This window comes from Eleutherodactylus coqui, chromosome 10 (genome assembly GCF_035609145.1).
Source record: "Eleutherodactylus coqui strain aEleCoq1 chromosome 10, aEleCoq1.hap1, whole genome shotgun sequence".
In the NCBI taxonomy this organism is placed as follows: domain Eukaryota; kingdom Metazoa; phylum Chordata; class Amphibia; order Anura; family Eleutherodactylidae; genus Eleutherodactylus; species Eleutherodactylus coqui.
This window is the reverse complement of record NC_089846.1, coordinates 137,847,733-137,865,730: the sequence shown is the minus strand read 5'-3', so window position 1 is coordinate 137,865,730 and position 17,998 is coordinate 137,847,733. Positions and strand designations below refer to the sequence as shown.

The 17,998-nt window shown below is 43.3% G+C and overlaps 1 protein-coding gene across 1 annotated transcript in view; it reads right to left on the bottom strand.

Moving 5' to 3' along the window:
• Nucleotides 1-548: 548 nt before the first annotated feature.
• PLEKHG2 (pleckstrin homology and RhoGEF domain containing G2) overlaps nt 549-17,998 on the bottom strand; it is a 90,895-nt gene continuing 73,445 nt past the window's right edge. The window contains exons 14-20 of the mRNA XM_066581909.1: nt 15,468-15,557; nt 12,638-12,739; nt 12,499-12,537; nt 11,103-11,119; nt 9,798-10,088; nt 6,248-7,583; nt 549-4,724 (exon numbers count right to left, since the gene is read on the bottom strand). Of these exons, the coding sequence (XP_066438006.1) occupies nt 2,296-4,724; nt 6,248-7,583; nt 9,798-10,088; nt 11,103-11,119; nt 12,499-12,537; nt 12,638-12,739; nt 15,468-15,557 (4,304 nt within the window). The 3' untranslated portion in view covers nt 549-2,295. The remainder of the gene's footprint in view (nt 4,725-6,247; nt 7,584-9,797; nt 10,089-11,102; nt 11,120-12,498; nt 12,538-12,637; nt 12,740-15,467; nt 15,558-17,998) is intronic.

Below are 17,998 nucleotides of genomic sequence, written 5' to 3'. Positions count from 1 at the left end.
CCCCTCTCCAGATGCCCCATTACCTGTTCTGTACCTACCTTTTGAGTAAATAGCTGCTGGAGCACTTGACATATCCATGTATTACATGGTTGCCTGTTCACAATGCATACAAAACCTGTACCAAACGTGTGAAGTGTGAGTTATTCTTTAGACTCCTTTCACACTGGTGTTATTATGACACATGATGGCTCTGTAGTGTAACAAATCCTGATAAGAAAAGAGGGTGATGGTCTAAGTATAAAGAGATGTCTCAGCAAGTCTTAGTGAGACTCCTACATATCTATGGCCGCCTTACAACGAACTCTTCCAAGGATGGAACAGAATGAATTTAAAGGGGTTTTCTATTTGTAAACTATGGATGGCCTATTGTCTGGATAGGCCATCGATAGTAGATGAGTTGGGGTCTGCTGCCTGGTATTCTTGCTGAGCAGCTAATCACAAGACTGGCGTATTTGTATACTGAGCTGATTTCTACAGGAAGTAGACAGATCTGTCCCCACTGCAGTGGCCAGGCTTGGTATTGTAGGCAAAATTCCCATTGACTGAATAGGAACTTTGCCTGTAATACCAAGCTGGACCACTATAGTGGGAACGAAGCTGTTTGCTTCCTGCAGAAGTCAGAACAGTGCATGAGCACATCAGCCCTACAAACAGCTGATTGAGAGGGGTCCCAGGCGGTGGTCTGTCGCCAATCTAATATTGATGGCCTATCCTATCCTATGGGCATCAATAGTTTATAACTAGGCGACATCTTTAAGTAACATTCTAAAGCCCAATCGCGCAGCTGCTCACATACATTACATCTTATGGTCTCTACATTCACTATACCTTCAACCTACTTTTTTCACCAAACAAACAAAACCTGAAGAGTTTGTCTACTTTGGACAAAACCTTTTTGTTAAAAGCCTCATCCATCAATATGCTGATTGCATATTGGAAACTGTCAGAGAACCTGGGAGCAATCCCTACTGAAATTACTGGGCTGTCTGTGTAACTTACATACCTGCTGGCTCCCTCTAGAGTGAAAGATGCCCATTGTCCTCAATACGGTCACAGAGGGTCCTGAATGGGGACCTCTTTTAGGACTGAATTCCCTAATATGGAAGTTAAACCAACCAATTTAAAGGGAGAAAATGTAAATATTGATTGCTAAGTGGTTGGAAGCTATGGGAATATCATTCTGTATGTAAAGTGCTGAGATAAGACTCATTTGTAGACTGATCTCCAAATGATCTCTGACACAAGCGCTCAGAACACGGAGGACACAACATCTGTTAGAAGGGATCAAGTGCCAGGAGTGAAGGTTGGCCGTACATATAAGTTAGCTGTTGACCGAGCCGTCATTCACCTGACATCCCCAATCTGCCCATAAACATACATAGTTCGCTTATGCTTGCGGTTGAAGAAATTTGGATAAAAAGAGTATGTTAGGAAATTTCAGGCGCAGTTAATTTAATGTCCCCTTCCATCATGTGTCACAGACCTTCAAGGAAAAGACCTTGCATCTTATCTGTATGGTTAAGGCGTCAACCTCACGTACTGCAACTATGATCTGTATGTATTAAAGTAGGATCCCTGATGCCCGTTCATGTAAACACAGGATGTTACGGTAAAAATGGTGGTAATGGTGGCCAACTGATGTCACAGGATCAAAGTGCCTCGATAAATGTTGGACCAGCCCACTGGAAGACAAGTAGCTTTGCTGGATGGCCCGGACTCAAGGTGGACCTGCTAAAACAGGACCTGAAAAGTCCAGCAGAAGAACCCATTGGAAGCTGACTGAGTCAATTTGGTGGACCCAAGGATTCCCAGTCCCATATTGATCCACTGAAGTGAGAACATTTATATGCAGTACGACGACATCAAGAACATGTTGCTACAATTCTGAATGTTTTATGGGTATAATCAGTGTTTTCTGCAGTATATACCCATAAGGTTATCCCTTATACATGTTCTGTATTATGAGAAAGAATACAATGCCAGAAGACAACTTTCATGAAACTTTGTCTCATGTCTGAGACTTTGGTTGGGGTGATGAAGGGTATCTACAGAGGGTAGAGGGCAATACAAAGACCTGAAGACAGACCTCTGCAGTAAAAAGTTCATTGTTAAGTGCAACGTCAATGAGCCTCCTACTGTTAAGTCCTGCTGAGCGACCAACTTGTGGTATACCATATTGGCATATAACAATGCTCTACATAGAAAGAAAGTGCAGACTGGTATATTATTGTGCCTTGTCTTTGGTATGTATTATTGTTCTTCCTTCTTTTACTGAAGCCCCTCCCCCTTCCCTTCTTATTTTTTCCTGTAATTCACATTTTTATGCTCTAAGGTGCTTCCATTAATGTTTATCTTTCTTGAAGACAGTGTCTCTGGAGCTTGCAGCAGAGGATGCGTTAGACTCACCTGAGCATTGCTAAAAGATGCGATTCTGCCACTCCCACCAATTTGGATGTTAACAGTGGTGGAATAACTTGCTTTTAAGGTGTTTTTTTCTTTTGTGTCAGAAGAGTCCAACTTCTCTGTACTTTCGTAATTTTCTATGCTTTTGCTAGGCTCTACTGTTGGGGAACGTGAAGCTACAAAATTCAGGGGACTCATATTGTTGAAGAATAGATTAGATCCTTCATCCAGAGACTTACATTGCCTGAATGAGGGTGGAGACCTCAGATCACACTTCTTCTCTAAACTTGTAGATTTCTGTGTTTTGAAAGGCCCATACTTCGTACGTAGTTCACGTACATCGGGCCAATGAATGCTGGTTAACTCATGAGTACTGATTCCAGTGGTAGGGGAATATGAATCAGGAGCCAAACATGAAGGTGATCTGCTTGAACACCAAAATTTATTTTCTTCGTTTAAGGACCCTACTGGTGAATGCATTGCACTTGGGCTGAGAGGATTGTCTCCAGTGCTGTGTACATTACTTCCAAAGGATCTCCTGGAATGGACAGGAAATCCAGGAGGCCAGGGACAAGGCGGAGGACTTGTGCACGTTGGAGTAGAATTTGCAGATGATGAAGACGAACGCTCCAGATTACTAAAGGAAAGTGGAGTAAATAAACATGCTCTTGTCTTAGAGAAGGAAGGAACATGAGGAGGCTTTGGACATACTAGAGTTTGACTTGGGGGAGGAGAAAACATTCTAGAGCGTAATGTCAGGGGGGACTGAACTCGTGAATTTGGTTCCGAAACTGTGGAGGATGGAGTTTGTCTAATGGATGGTGGACAAGGGATTGCAATGAGGACTGCTGAACCTGGAGAAAGGCAAGCAGGTCTGTCGGTATTAGTTCCCTTTTTGTAGGCAGAAGATAAAGCCTTGTGTGATCCTTCATTTGTTGAAAACGTTTGTGTTATTTTGGAATCCAGTTTATTTGCCTCACCAACTTTTCGGTTCTCCGCCAAAACTGTATTCTTAAGAGCTCTGGGTTTAAGATCACTTAGTAAAAGTCCAGAATAAAGGGAATTTCTGTAGGGCGTTGGGCCGGGAACAGAAGGTTGGGATCTTATGACTGGAGCATATGTGTCATTGTCTGCACTTCTAGACTTGGTCATGGGGCTTTGTCTTGGAAGAGGCTGCTGAGACTCTAGGCTATTCTTTGACATTGCTACTGCTCTAGACAATTTCCTCTGCAAAATAGAAGGCGATAAGAGGCCGGGGGTTGCCACCACTGCCTGCTGCTTTTTGATTTGCAACTTTGGCTTGATTGTGTCTTGTAATTCTTTGGCAGTCGAAGTGTTTCCCTTGAAGGACGATGAGCGAGTAGCCATATTTAGCTTCTTGGAGCCGTTTATATTTTCGGAGAATGGAATAGAAAGTGAGGAGTCCAGCTGTAGACGCTGCATGACATCCATAACAGCTGGAGAGACTCCCCGGGCTTTCTGTACTTTTTGTGCTTCAGAGGCTTTACATGCAGATGTATTGGATGATAGAACGGAGTTCACGTTTGAACTTGATCGGTCACTGTTCTCTGGAGCGTTTATGGGAGCAGGGGAGTTTGTCCCACATGAATTAGGAATCGGCAAAGCTGTTTGTGGCTCATCACTATTGGCTTCCGTCTTATAGGATATAGCAACATTCTCGCTAGTATTTATGATAACCACGGTCTCTGAACCTACTTGGGAAGTTTCTCTTGCTTTACTTGCACTGTGTTCAGCATTTCCATGGTTCTTGGTTTCCTCAGATGTCATAAATTCGATCTGTTTTGCTTGTGACTCATGGATATCTGAAATGGCCGGTGTTGGTACTGTATTTGATGCCTTCAAGAATTGGACTTTATCAGGTACATTGATCTCTAATACACTTGTTTCCCTTTCTTCACAATCACCACAGACCACAGGAGTTTCCTCATCTTCTACTGGGCATACTTCAGATACACAGATGTTTTCTGATATAGTATCATTGGGTATTGGAGTTGGTTGAGGAGCAGAGTCATCATGTACATGTAATTCGTCTTCTGGTTGATGTCCATCACATGAGAACTCTTGACCTTCCGTTATTTCCATAGGAGATCTTTCCTGTACGGGTAAAGTTGTGTTTTCTGTCTCCGCTGGCTTTGGTAATGGGACTTGTTGGTTTGTAGGGTACGGAGTCATTAAGGATTCTTTTTTGAATAGATCAGAAGCGTTCTCACGAGTCGCAGGAAGAATCAGACCGTTTTCTTGAACACAATTAAGATGAAGCAAAGCTTCATGAATCATCACATGTCCGTATAGCTGGGGCTCTACAGGCGAGAAAAGAACATGAATGAACATAAATACACTGCATGAAATAAAGAGAAAATGTACCTGAGAACATACATAGTAACCTAGTAACATGGTTCGTTAGGCCAAATGAAGACAATGTCCATCTAGTCCAGCCTGCCTAGCCTCCTGTGTTGTTGATCCAGAGGAAGGCAAAAAACCCAAGAGCAGAAGCCATTTAGCCCTTTTGTGAAAAAAATTCCCTCCCGACTCCCTAATGGCAATCAGACTGTTCCCTGGAGAATGTGCTGGCACTTCTGGAAGTCACTCATTACTGAAGCATTTAAAGGGGCACTAAGTTTTCAGACAACTTCTGCTCATCTACTAGCTTGTATTAGGGCTCATGTCAACGGGCGTAGGCGTAAAACGCCACAGGCTCCCCACAGCGATTTACCGATTGGTAAACATCGACGCTGCTGGCAGAGAGCACGTATAGCTGCGAGTATACTGTGCATGGCGCATATCACATGGACATGCGTAATGTCAGTTGTTGTATTTTAATTCGATGCATATAATAATGCTGCCCATCCGCGTATGCCCAATTGCATATGTACAGTGATTCATACGCAGCCTATACAAATTATAGGGCTTACACTGTGTGGTACGCAGAGAAATGTAGCATGCTGCAATCTATTTCTCGTGCATATCGATACGCAGTGTCTACACTCACACGTGCATGGATCAGTGAAAGTTCATTGACTTTCATTGACTCGATTCCCCGCGTATCACGCCGCCGTGCAATTCACACATAATACGCGGTGAAAACACGTGGGCCCTCAGTCTCATCATTTCTGTCATATACTGGCATTAAAAATGTGGTTGCTTTACCGCTGTAAATCACATTTGAAGTGGCTGCCACTAGGGGTCTCCCCTCCAGCTTCTCTACAATCCACTCTCTGTCGTTAGGTACAGAGCTTCCTTAGTAATGAGGAAACAGGAACATTTCCATACCAAGAGATTGGGGGGGGGGGGTCGTCAAAAGCCGCTCCCGTGCATTGGTAGGCTGCAAGCTGTCAGATCTGGAGACACTGTGATAAAGATCTCCACAGTCTCTGCTTCTCCTGCTGTTATATCACATGTGTGCACACATTATAGTGGGTTTACTAAGCATTTGGCCAGAATGTCTCTAAATGCCTGAACATCCAGGGTGAGCATTCAGATACTGTCCCCTGCTGATTGGACCAGAAACAGTGCAACGCAACATGGAAAGTAAGGGCAAGAAAGTCAGGACATGAACTACTGGCAGAATGCTAGGCTTGCTACACTTTATTGGATAAGATGGCTTCATATCAGTAGCAAACACAGTTTTTAACCACACACACAAACAGTTGAACAAAATAAACCCATGTGAAACGGGGTAATTCTGCTAGTTCCTTATAAGAGTATATGGACATCATGGAGAGGGGCCCTACTACTTGAATGTGCCAGAACAGAGGGCTGCTCTGGAGTAGCCTGTGCGTCCATGCTTTACATAGACAGCCATGTATTTGAATATTGATTTTACCTGTCCTTTGTCTGTCACCAGTACTTTCATCCATGACCTGAGGAAGGGTCTTCACTATCGCTTTCTTCTGAGCCTCTGATGTCTTGTTGCCTCCATTCTTCTTTTGAGTCTTCATCCTGCCAATCTTCTCACTGTACATCTTTGCCAGCAGTTGCACTTTGTTAATTATTTTCTCTGAGTTTTCAATTAGACATATGTCATCAGCTTCATAAAGACCAATGCTGGAAGAACAGAAGGTGGCTTTATTGGTGTCACCGGACAAACACTCAGGTCTTGTCGGTACGTGAGAGTCCTGTTTGTTGAGATTTTCTTCCACAAGGTGCTTGTGTTGTTCCTTAACGGATTCCCTCTTCAGAGGACCTTCTCTTGGCATCTGATTTCCTGTTTCTAAATCCGATTCTTCAACAATAACCAGTTCACTAGCCGGCTCTTCCATGTCTTTCCTCCTCAATTTCCCTCTTTTCGACACTTTTCCAATTTCAGCATTGCTTGGCTTCTCCTTTTCTTTCCAGGCCCTCCGTATCTCAGCACAAGACTTGTACTCCGGCTCCGGCTCCAGTCCATCTTTGCTCATTTCGGCTTTGTTTTTGGCCACTTCGGCAGGCTGGGGCAGGGGTTTTCTTTGGTAGTTTGCTGCCTTTAATTCGGCAGCGCACCCGTTTGTCTTGCATTTGCTTTTTTCACGATCTTTCTTGACCTCTTGCTGCAGAATGTAATTGAATCTCAAGATAGAGTCTTTAACCACACCTGTGGGGATGTAGGAAATGCTTTCCTCCTTACTTAGATAGGATGCTCCAGCATCTGCAGTCTCATAGTAATTTTTGATCCTTTCAATCAGCAGCCGGTCATCTGCAGTCAGGGTGGAATCTCTTTTCACCTTTATGTTTTTTTCTTTCTTTTCGGAAGTAGTCTTCTCCATAGTTTGTGATTCAGCAACTTCTTGTCCTTCAACCTTCTCTTTAAGCTTGGAAGATTCACCCTCATCTTCACCAGGAAGCACAGGCAGCTGAACCTTCTCATGTTTAGCATCATCTGTTCTGCAAATGATGGCCTCATCATCTCCTTGCTTAGGCGCTCCCAACAGAGTATTCTTCTCTACTGAGGATTCGCCATTTTCCTTGTTCTGCAAGTCTTTGTCTGAAGGTCCAGAGCAGAGAGGACCCTCAGGACCATCTTGACTGGGTTCCAAATTTTTCAGCTCCACAGAGTCAGAGGATGCTAAGTCACCATTCGAAAATGCTTCTTGTGTCTCGCCTAGTGAGGTGGGCCTTGTCCTCTCAGTCTCAGCGAGGTCTTCCGTGGATCTGGATTGTCTCAGCCCATAGTTTTCGGATTCCTAGGAGAAATAAAATCATAACATTTTTGTTTACGTGAGATCACAACAAATTATGCTTTAGATGGTTAGATATAGCTTTTAACGGTTTAATCCCTGTACCGTCATTGGGTGTAATGGGTTTTTTTATTACTTGATTATGCAAATGATCCAAACACTCTTCTGAATTTGTGCTGAATATACTAATATATGAATTAAAGGCCCATTTAGACACGATTACCGCTCAAAATACGCTCAAAAACCATCTCTTGAATGATAATTGTTGCGTATAAACCTATCACCGAAAGGACCACAAATTATAAAACTTAACTTTTATTAAATATCAATATGTTAAAAGGCGAACCAAACAATTACTATTGTGACTACAGTCACACTAAACTAAAAAACAAAGGGGTTCATCTAGTGCAAGCGTGGTCCACAGTGGTCTATCACGATAATTGATGTGATAGAGTCCACTGCTGATACCACTGATAATTTAGATCAGCGATGATTCGCTATATCCCAAGATGAGCAATGGTTATAGCAATGACTTTAAATCTTGAGTCGAATGCTAATAATCCGATGTTCAGTTGTTTGCCTCCACTGTTCTGTGCAGTTTACTAAGACAGCCCAGGTGGCTGGTTGTGTGTGTTGCGCTCCATCCTGATGAAACAATCATACTATCAGATTGTAGAAACGCGTTGATGGAGATGGGGGGACGGGTACCATGGACCTTATCCCTCTCATGAAATTGATTATATAGCCGACAGAGTTCAAGCAGTATCAACTCGGGCTATTAGTGACAGAGATTACCTAAATGGGCATCAGTACAAAATATAGCCTAGTGGATGACATGTGGTTATAAGACTAGGGAGAGAACGACGCAACTCTTATCTCCTATTCAAGGTCTTTATAGGGGATAATGAGCGTGCAGAAATAATTCTGACAGCTGTGGGCTACAAGTCGTATGTGAACTGATAGTGCATCAGCATGAGATTAATGATGCAATAAGACTGTATCAGGCAGTATACTGGGACACTTTAAGCAAAGGTGATCCTTTCATGCTCATACTACCTGTAGGAGGGTTCACACACAGGACTATCAGATCAATATGTGGGTTAACCCCCACTGGTGTATGTAGACACAACAACAACAGAAAGGACAGTGCGTTACCTAAAAACATAATACACACTAGAGATAGAGAATTTTGCCTTATATAAAAAAGGGAGATCTATCATCATATTGTATCTCCTCTTATATTTAGGTTCGTATATAAGGCATTCCATCTGACATTTTAGTGTGTAGGAACGCGACGCTTGAAAAATAGGGACACACTATATATATTCTGTCCTCAGAGTGACATACATGATCTTATTAAAGACTATCAAATAGCTGAATTATCAAAGTTTGCCTGCACAGAACAGTGGAGGCAAACAACTGAACATCAGATTATCAGCATTCAACTCAAGATTTAAAGTCATTGCTATAACCATTGCTCATCTTGGGATATAGCGAATCATCGCTGATCTAAATGATCAGTGGTATCAGCAGTGGACTCTATCACATCAATTATCGTGATAGACCACTGTGGACCACGCTTGCACTAGATGAACCCCTTTGTTTTTTAGTTAAGTGTGACTGTAGTCACAATAGTAATTGTTTGGTTCGCCTTTTAACATATTGATATTTAATAAAAGTTAAGTTTTATAATTTGTGGTCCTTTCGGTGACAGGTTCAATACTTTAATTAAAGGATTAACTGCTACGGTGACGATTGTTGCGTATAAATGAGCGCCCATCAGGCACTTTTCATGTACTATGCGTTCATCGCTGACTTTAAGCCTTATCAGTGCCGCATGTTGAGTTCTCACTCGGATGATAGTATTCTTTTAGCTGTTATCCCGCTTGGAGTTCTCAGCGGGATACTGCTGACAAAGCAGCTGTATGCAGATAACAGCACTCCTGCTGTCATCTGCATACAGCAGGAGCCTTCATTTGCACGCTAATAAACTCTTAAGTAGCTAATCAGCTACTTAAGAGTTTATGCAAAGTGATCGCTTAAAACTGTCACTCAAATTGCTGTTTGAGCGTATTTTGAGCGATCACCTTTCAGTGTAAACGGGCCTTTAGTTTTGAGCAATGGCATTCCCTTATTTTTTTGATCAGTGTAGATAAGTTATAGCTGTTGACAGTGGATATGTTGAGTACAGATAATAGAGGTTCAGCCCCTGAGAGTTACCTGCTCCTTCATATCAGTCTTTGCCTTTTCCAGCTCTGACGTTTTGGACTCTCCATTCATTGGCTCAGCCCGGAGTCCTCTCTGGTTCAGCAGCTCCATTATCTCATCTGTTATGGAAAGACTACCGGACAGAGCATCTTCAGGTAAACAGAAGGCAGAATCCTCAATATTGTCCTCGCAGCCTTCTCCTTCACCCGTGGCTTCCAAGATACATGACTCCAGGGTACATATGCTGTCTAAGGACTGAAGCGAGGTAGTGGATGGAAAAAGTTCTCCCTCGCTTCCTGCATGCTAGAGGAAAAAAGGAGAATACATGGGGTAATTAATTGTTTGCTTTTACACTATCACACTGACGCTGTGCACTAGAGCCTTTATTAGATCAGACAACACTTCAGCGGTGCTTTAGGAATGGCTGATGGACGGCATATAAGGATCTCAGCATTTATTAGCTCTTCCATTCAAATGTAGGAGAGTTATTACAAAAGTATTACTCCATTAACCCTGCGTTTGTGTGTCTGTTGGGCATATGTAGTAGGAAAGCTTCCAGCGTATTCATAGGGCCCATTCCCAATGGATGCCAAAATAGTGTCCTTTTGGGATTTTTAGGGCCATCATATGTTGGCACACCTTCTTGTTTTCAGCTGCGTGGAATACTGTAGTCACCGCTCTGCTGTACCCATCCAGTGTTTAACAAGGGGGTGTAAAGGCGATATATGCCGCAGTATGAATATACACCTGACACCTCTGTTCAAATTATAGGTGGTGAGATCCTCCTGAGATATACCTCCAATGTACACGGGGGATACACCATTAGATAGCTGTTCTCCTTTGTAAACAAATGCTGCTTACAACGGGGCAGACTTACTGATAACTAAACAGACATCATTTACAATTTCGGGGATACAATGTCACATTTAGGCCACACCCCTTTCATGCCAAGCCCACCCCTTTTCCAAAAAAGGATGAAAAAAGTGTCTAAAACACATCATAAATATGGATCAATGTTTTCTGGTCTGCCCCAGTTAGTCTGCCATAGCAGTTTTCCTAGCTAGCACTCCGCTGGAGAATGATTGAAATGCTGAGATTTGTAATTCGGGGCAAAAGCATCAAGTGCGCTGAAATAACATGATTAAGGAAAACATTCTAAAAAGGGTCTCTAATTTTTTTGCCATTGTCAAGACATTTAGAGCAGATTGTTGGCACGTTTTACATATGTATGTAATATTAATATATATATACTCAATCCCTTTCTCACTGTGTGGACATACTCTAACGAGTTAGTAATTAAACCCATACTGTACTTACTTTCATCTGTGCCAAACCTATGGAAAATAAAAATAAGACTGTTAGAATAAACGGGTCAATTTAGCACCTGCCAATGTATCACCCCTAAATGTGCCCCGACTTCTCTGCTGATACATTTTACAATATTTTATGGAAGGAAAGTTCATTCTTCTGTTGCAGAAAAAAAAAAATGTTTCTCCCCTACAAACTGGCCTGCCTGTGGGCCGTATTCGGTACTGCAGCTCATCACCATTTAAGTGAATACTGTAATAGCAGACGGCCCATGGAAAGACGAGCCATTGTTTCTGGAAAGCTGATTTTTTCCTAACCTTGGACAATCCTCTGAGGCCTCAGCCACACGGGCGTTTTGACGCACAAATTTTTTGAACACATCAGTTATGCGTTCAAAAATTTGCATGACCGAAGCAGGCGTCACAGCGGAAAAAACACTGCTGGCAGCGTTTATCCACTCAAAAATATCGCTGCCCACTATCCCCTGCTGCAGCTGTGAAAGCTGCAGCAGGGGATTCCTTGGATGTGGTCAATGGGGCCGGTGGCAGCTGCGGCGGCCCCATTGACATACAGAGAACATCCCACATCCCACAGCATTGTCACAGTGTCCAGTGACAAGGGGACTCCCCACGGAGATGAAGAAATTCTCTGCCACAGCTGAAAAAAAATGTATACTCACCTCAATCAGAGGCAGCACTCACCCATTCATGATTTGCTGAGCGCAGGGACCAATCAGAGCCAGCTCTCAGCTGTCATTCAATAGCTAAGAGCTGCCTCTGATTGGTCAAAGTGCTCAGCCAATCAGAGGCAGTGCAGGAGAAGAGCAGGCTGGACGTGGCTAAACCCTGACAGCTGCAGAGAGGTGAGTATACATTTTTTTTTTACACATTTTGGGATTGATTTTCAGGGAAGGGCTTATATATGAAGCCCTTCCCTGAAAATCACTGCAGCACTTGCCGGCAGCCCATTGCTTTCAATGGAGCCGGCTGTATTGCTGGCTCCATTGAATTCAATGGGAGAACATCGTTCTCCTCTGCCACAGCTGTGACCGCTGTGGAAGAGGATCGCAATCTTCACCATATGTTCTCAGTGGGGTCGGCACTGCTGCCGCCGGCCCCATGGAGCGCAAGGTGAAACCCCTGGATGCGATAGCATCCAGGGGTTCCACATACAAATTTTTGCCGCAGGCGTTTTTTCGCATGTACAATTCGCACATGTGACCGCTGCTATTGGAAAGCATTGATTCTATCTAGTGCAAATTTTTTGACGTGTGGAAAAACGCCCGTTACAAACGCCCGTGTGACTGAGCCATTAAGGAATAATGGGTGAACACCACAGAAGAGAATAACATGCAGCAGTTTTAGCTCAATGAAAAGTTATTGAAGAATGTTTAGACTCTACGTACCGCTGTGTTCGAAGGCTGCTTGGAGCTCTTTGGCCGGCTCTGCGGAGAGAAGACAAACTGTAAAAAGAATTCTTACTTAAACTGAAACGCGTGACTTCTTCCTCCGTGATCATTGTGTGACCCAAAACTCCTAACTTACCAGACAGCCTGCGCCCCCGGCGGTGCTGCGAGACAGAACTTAGACTCTGGAGAGTGAAGGACTTCTTGGACTTTCCCGGGCTGCACATGTATTGAGGAGGTTCTGGAAGGCAAATTTCCATAATATGATGACATCTAGCTTCAGTATGATTTATGGACCAGAGGTGGCGGGTCTCCCCATATCACCTTGTAAGTAACATTATAACTATGCTATCTCTTTACATTGTATCCCTTTCCACCTTGTCAATTGCTGTTTTAACTGTACAAACATCCATATTAATTGGCCAGCAGTAATTATATCGTCTTCATTGATGTTGTGTGAAACCTTTGTTTGCATCATCCAACACAGACGACTATCGGCTGAACAGACCGGTGGATACGGTGATTTTTTTTGTCTTACGATCAAGATTGGACAGTAATATTTTTGAAAAGGCAGTATAGCCTAATTACTGCAGTGTAAGAGTGGATGTCCTCTGGCTTGTTTTGGTGGGGACATTTATAAGAATAGTCCATTGTACATCGACGGCCTGAGATATGCTTCAGCAGGTCATACATCTCAAATAACTGTCCGCTCATTTGGTCAATGTCTAAGTCTCCCAAATTCACCCTAAACATATAAAACTGAGCATGAATGTTTAATTCAGTGAGGAAAAGAGAATAAGCGGCCGCCAGAACCCTCCGGCAATAGCTTATTCCCCAGGGGGACAAAGGTTCAACAATGTAGAAATGCAATATGCCTATTCCTTCTGACATCTGCCAACTTTTAAGGTGCCCTTAGACCCTCAGTTTTCTTCCTTACTACCCCATAAACACTCTTAATGGGGAGAAGGCAATAAACCAACGCCAGAACCCTCCGCCAGCAGTTTATTTCCCACAGGAACAAAGGGTCAAGAATTTGGAAATCCAACATGCCTGATCCTGACGTGCCATCAGGGAAGAGTTGGCATACAAATAAGACATTCAGTTGGTGCCACCAAAACAGGTTTGTTTGTCCAACTTTGTTCTGATACACGTGGGCACTTTCATCTTATGTGTCTAGCCAGCTTTAATTCTTGGACTCATTTGGCAGTAAAGATTGTCTCCCTTATAGTTGTGCATGGACCAGCCTGATGAAGACCCATTGTGGGTTGAAACATTGCGGTTTCCTGACGTACCATGGGGAATAAAGGTTTTTAACTTTAACCTCTACCCCATTGGATGCTGCCTTTATTACATACTTTCTGCAATGAAGGATTATCATCAGATTAACTTATTAATGCATGATGCAACCAAAAAGTTCTAAGAGTCTTCTAATTATACTTGGCCAGGTAATGCTAATTGTTCTAAGCAACTGGATAACATCAGGTTTGGCCATCAAGAATGGGTTCATATTGGTCTAAAACCTGTTCTCTCCAAAACCCTGAGGTTCTATAGGAAGTATAAAAGGGGACTCCATACATAACCAAATAAGGGCTGCATATATTTGTTTGCCGCTACAATTTATAACACGTTGCAGTATCTCAGCATCTCTTGATTGTTCATTATGCCAAAATTTGGATTTGGACCTAACAATTGTTTAAAGATATGTCTAGGCTTAGAAACAGCGCCACTCTTGTCCACAGGTTGTGTCTAGTATTGCAGCTTATCTTTACTTTTACAGAAGTGAGCTTCACTACCCAATGAGTACCACATGAGGCCCATCAACAAGAGTAGCTTTTTTTTATAGGTCCTTTATTCCAGTCTCATTCGATCCCTTTACATGATTAGATGGAGCATGTGATTCCACTGACGGCTGCAGGACAACGAATCCATGTTTACCGGGTCATTAGAATACTTGTTCACATATCTTTCTAAATTAAGGAATTTTTGGCAGGAAACGAGAATTCCTGTGATACCGCTCCCGTGGCATCGGCCGGGCCCAGCCCTTTGTGGTTTTGTATCTCTTCCTAAAAAATCACAATGAAGCTAAACAATATTGTTGTTGAGACCGAAGCCAGAATGCAAGAATGTGAGGGACCGAGCATTTACAGAGATGTGTCAAGAAATAGTAGTGATATCGCACATCACTTGGGGGGGGGGGGGTGGTAATGTCTTGTAAACAGCCATTTTAAAGTTAAAGAGAAGCGCAGCTGTTTCACGAAGGTCCCCTCATCACTGAACACTGTGACTGCACTATCACAGTGTTCAGTGATGATGGGACCCCCCGCGGGAAAGAAAGAATCCCCTGTGACAGCTATAGCAGAGGAGCACGATGCTATCCCATTGCTTTCAATAGGGCCAGTGCTGCTGCCGCCCCATTAAAAGCAATGGGATGAAGGCAATTCCTGCAGGGATTTTCGGGGAAGAGCTTAAAAATATAAGCCCTATCCTGAAAATAAGCCCTAGCTGCTTGAAAACTAAAAAAAATAATACATCACCTCTTTGGCGCTGTCCAGCTCCGCTGTGTCTTCTCTTTAGCTCCCCTGCACTGTTATAAAGCATTTTCTTCTGGCCGGAGATTTAAAAATCCCCGCCTCCTAAAAGCACTGCCTTTGATTGGCTGAGCACTGTGACCAATCAGAGGCAGCGCTCAGCCATTCATTGAACGTACGCAAAACGTGCACCTATGTCCTATCTATTTTAGGTGTGTGTTGTTTTGCATTTCTAATTCTGCGCATATGAACGCTTCTATAGTAACCTATTGGTTCTTTTACAAGTGTGCATTGTGCGTGCACAAATCACACGCTCGTCTGACCGAGCCCTTCCCCCATAATACAGTCCATTCAATTAAAATATTACCCCAAGCTGCCCATACCTCTTAAGTCCACTCAGCCTCGCATAGTATGATAGAACTGCGAATAAGTAATCCTTACCAGATTGTCTCCGGTTACGAGGAAATGTCCAAAGATCCTCCATCCAGGGAGATTTTGGGCTGTCAGGAGAAACTGGCACATCCGTACAGTCTGCGGCAAGAAAAACGGGCAAAATTACTAAGTGCATAAACTTAAGTGTCCACATCCACTAGAAGATCACATAAAAGGGGGTTTCCAGGACTTAAACACTGTTGGCCCATATATAGGACAGGCCATCAACATTTCAATATGGAGGTCTGACCTCCAAGAGCTCATCCAACCATCGGAGCAAAGTGAATGGAGCTGAACTGCCATAGAAGCCACAGACAGCCACATGTACTGATCAGCTACCATGCCTGGGTCAGCAATGGAGCCAGTGATATAATTATTCAGCTGACATGAGTCCTGGACATTGGATCCCCACTGATCAAACATTAATATTCTAATCTTAAGGTGCATTTACACCACAAAGATGACCGCTCAAAAGATGGCTTTTGAGCGATCATTTTGCATGAACCACTAATTGGTACTAATGGCTATTAGTACCAATTAGTAGTGTGTGAGCCACTGGGAACTGTATTCAGGGAACAGACCACCCTCTGTTCCCTGATTACATTCCCTTTGATCTGCTGCAGGGCTGACAGCTGAGACAATGCAATCAGCTGTTATCAGCGCTCCCTAGGCAGAACACAGCGTGCGGTCCTGCTTATCATCTGTTCTGATGAACAATAGATTTTATGCAGAACTGAAATTCATCGTTCGGCAGAAAAGTGAAAGATGGGCACATTTACACGCACGATGGCTCTTAAGCGATAATCGTTGTGTCTAAATGGGCCTTAAGGAATGGCCCTCAGGACACCAAGTTTTATATGCGTTCTGGACCAGTACTTGTCTTGCCAACTACTGACACTATCGCAGAAACAATCAACAGGGTATTTGATGTTGAAATCCCTCTAGATCATGTAGTATGTGTTTGGGGTTGCATGCTAGTTCTGGCAACAGATGTCTATGGATGGGAAAGTAGCTATAGGATGACTTTTGTATCTAGTGAGGAATTGGTAATAATGCTTCGGCTGTCAGATGTGCCACCATCCAATAGGAAACTAGTTAATAAAGTAAATGCTATTGTAATGCTGGAAGAGTGTTTGTCTTATGGCCCTTTTACACGGGCTTACAGTCTAGTAAACTATTACACAAGTGCTGACGTCACCGCTAAGGTCAAATTTGAGCAGCACTACCAAACACTATAATCCAGGGAAGTGATAAATGCCCACCCAAGTAAAGGATACAAGGCTCTGGATCCAAATCCACAACAGCAAAAAGAAAATTCAAGAGCAGCATAAATGGGGCAAAAGCTTACGCCTGGACCAGATTTAAACTTTTTTTCCTCACAGCAACATACAGCAACGTTTCGACACTAAATATAGAGGGTCTTTATCTAGCTTGATAAAGACCCTCTATATTTAAAGGTCCAAGCGTCACTGTGAGGAATAAAGGTCCAGACGTGAGCTTTTGCACCATTTATGCTGCCCTTGAATTTTCTTTTTGCTGTCACCACTAAGGTCGTTGGCACTTGTGCAGAGCTTTTACACTGACAGACTTCACCGCTGGATCGCGGGTTTTACACTGCATGATTATCACTCACATTCGTTCGTTTTAACGAATTTTGAGCGATAATCGTCCCGTGTAAATGGCCCATTAAAGGGAACCTGTTATCCAGATTTTACAATGCAATCCATAAACCTTTAACGGTGCGCGAATGAGATTTCTGTATTGATGTTTAGTTTTGTAATACGGGCCATGGTACCTTTACAATCTGCTTTTGAAATATTCCCAAGCGGTATTATTGTATCTTGACGCCACCGGAAGCTGGGGGTGTGACAGGGCTTAGGTAGAGGGATGGCCCTGTCACACCCCTAGCTCCTGAATGGCTCGTTGTCAGTGTGCAGTCCCGTCCCCCCCAGCTGTCTTACTCACCTTCCTGTGGACCGCAATGTCGTGGATCACTTCGGTGAAGCGACTCTGACTGCCGCCGGTACTCTTCCCAAGCTATATTCTAACAAGCTGAAAAGAGCCAGATTTTTGCCTTTGTGATCTTGATTGGCTTGCATACCAATTTCACTTCTTTGGTGTAGTCTCATGCAGGCGCCGTAGCAAACTCTGCTCGTACCTGCGCACCTCAGCTCTTCTTTACTAGCTCTAACTTATACTGCGCATGCGCTTTGAGGATCGTTACTTCCACTGCGTCCGAGATCAGATGACTGTAAGAGTAACAGTCCTCAAGGTGTATGCGTAGTATGCAGCAGAAGTCTCAGAAAGGACGGAAGAGCTGCGGTGCGCATGCGTGGTGCTATGGTGCCTGCGTGGAATTACAATGAAGAAATCAGCATGCATGCCGGTCAAGAACAGGAGTGTGCCTGGTGCTGCACTGAGGGAAAAATCTGACTCTCTCCAACTCATTTTAATACAATGCAAGAAAACTTCAAAAACAGATTGTAAAGGTATCAGAGCATGTATTGCAAAACTAATTAGCAATAAGGAAATCTCATTAA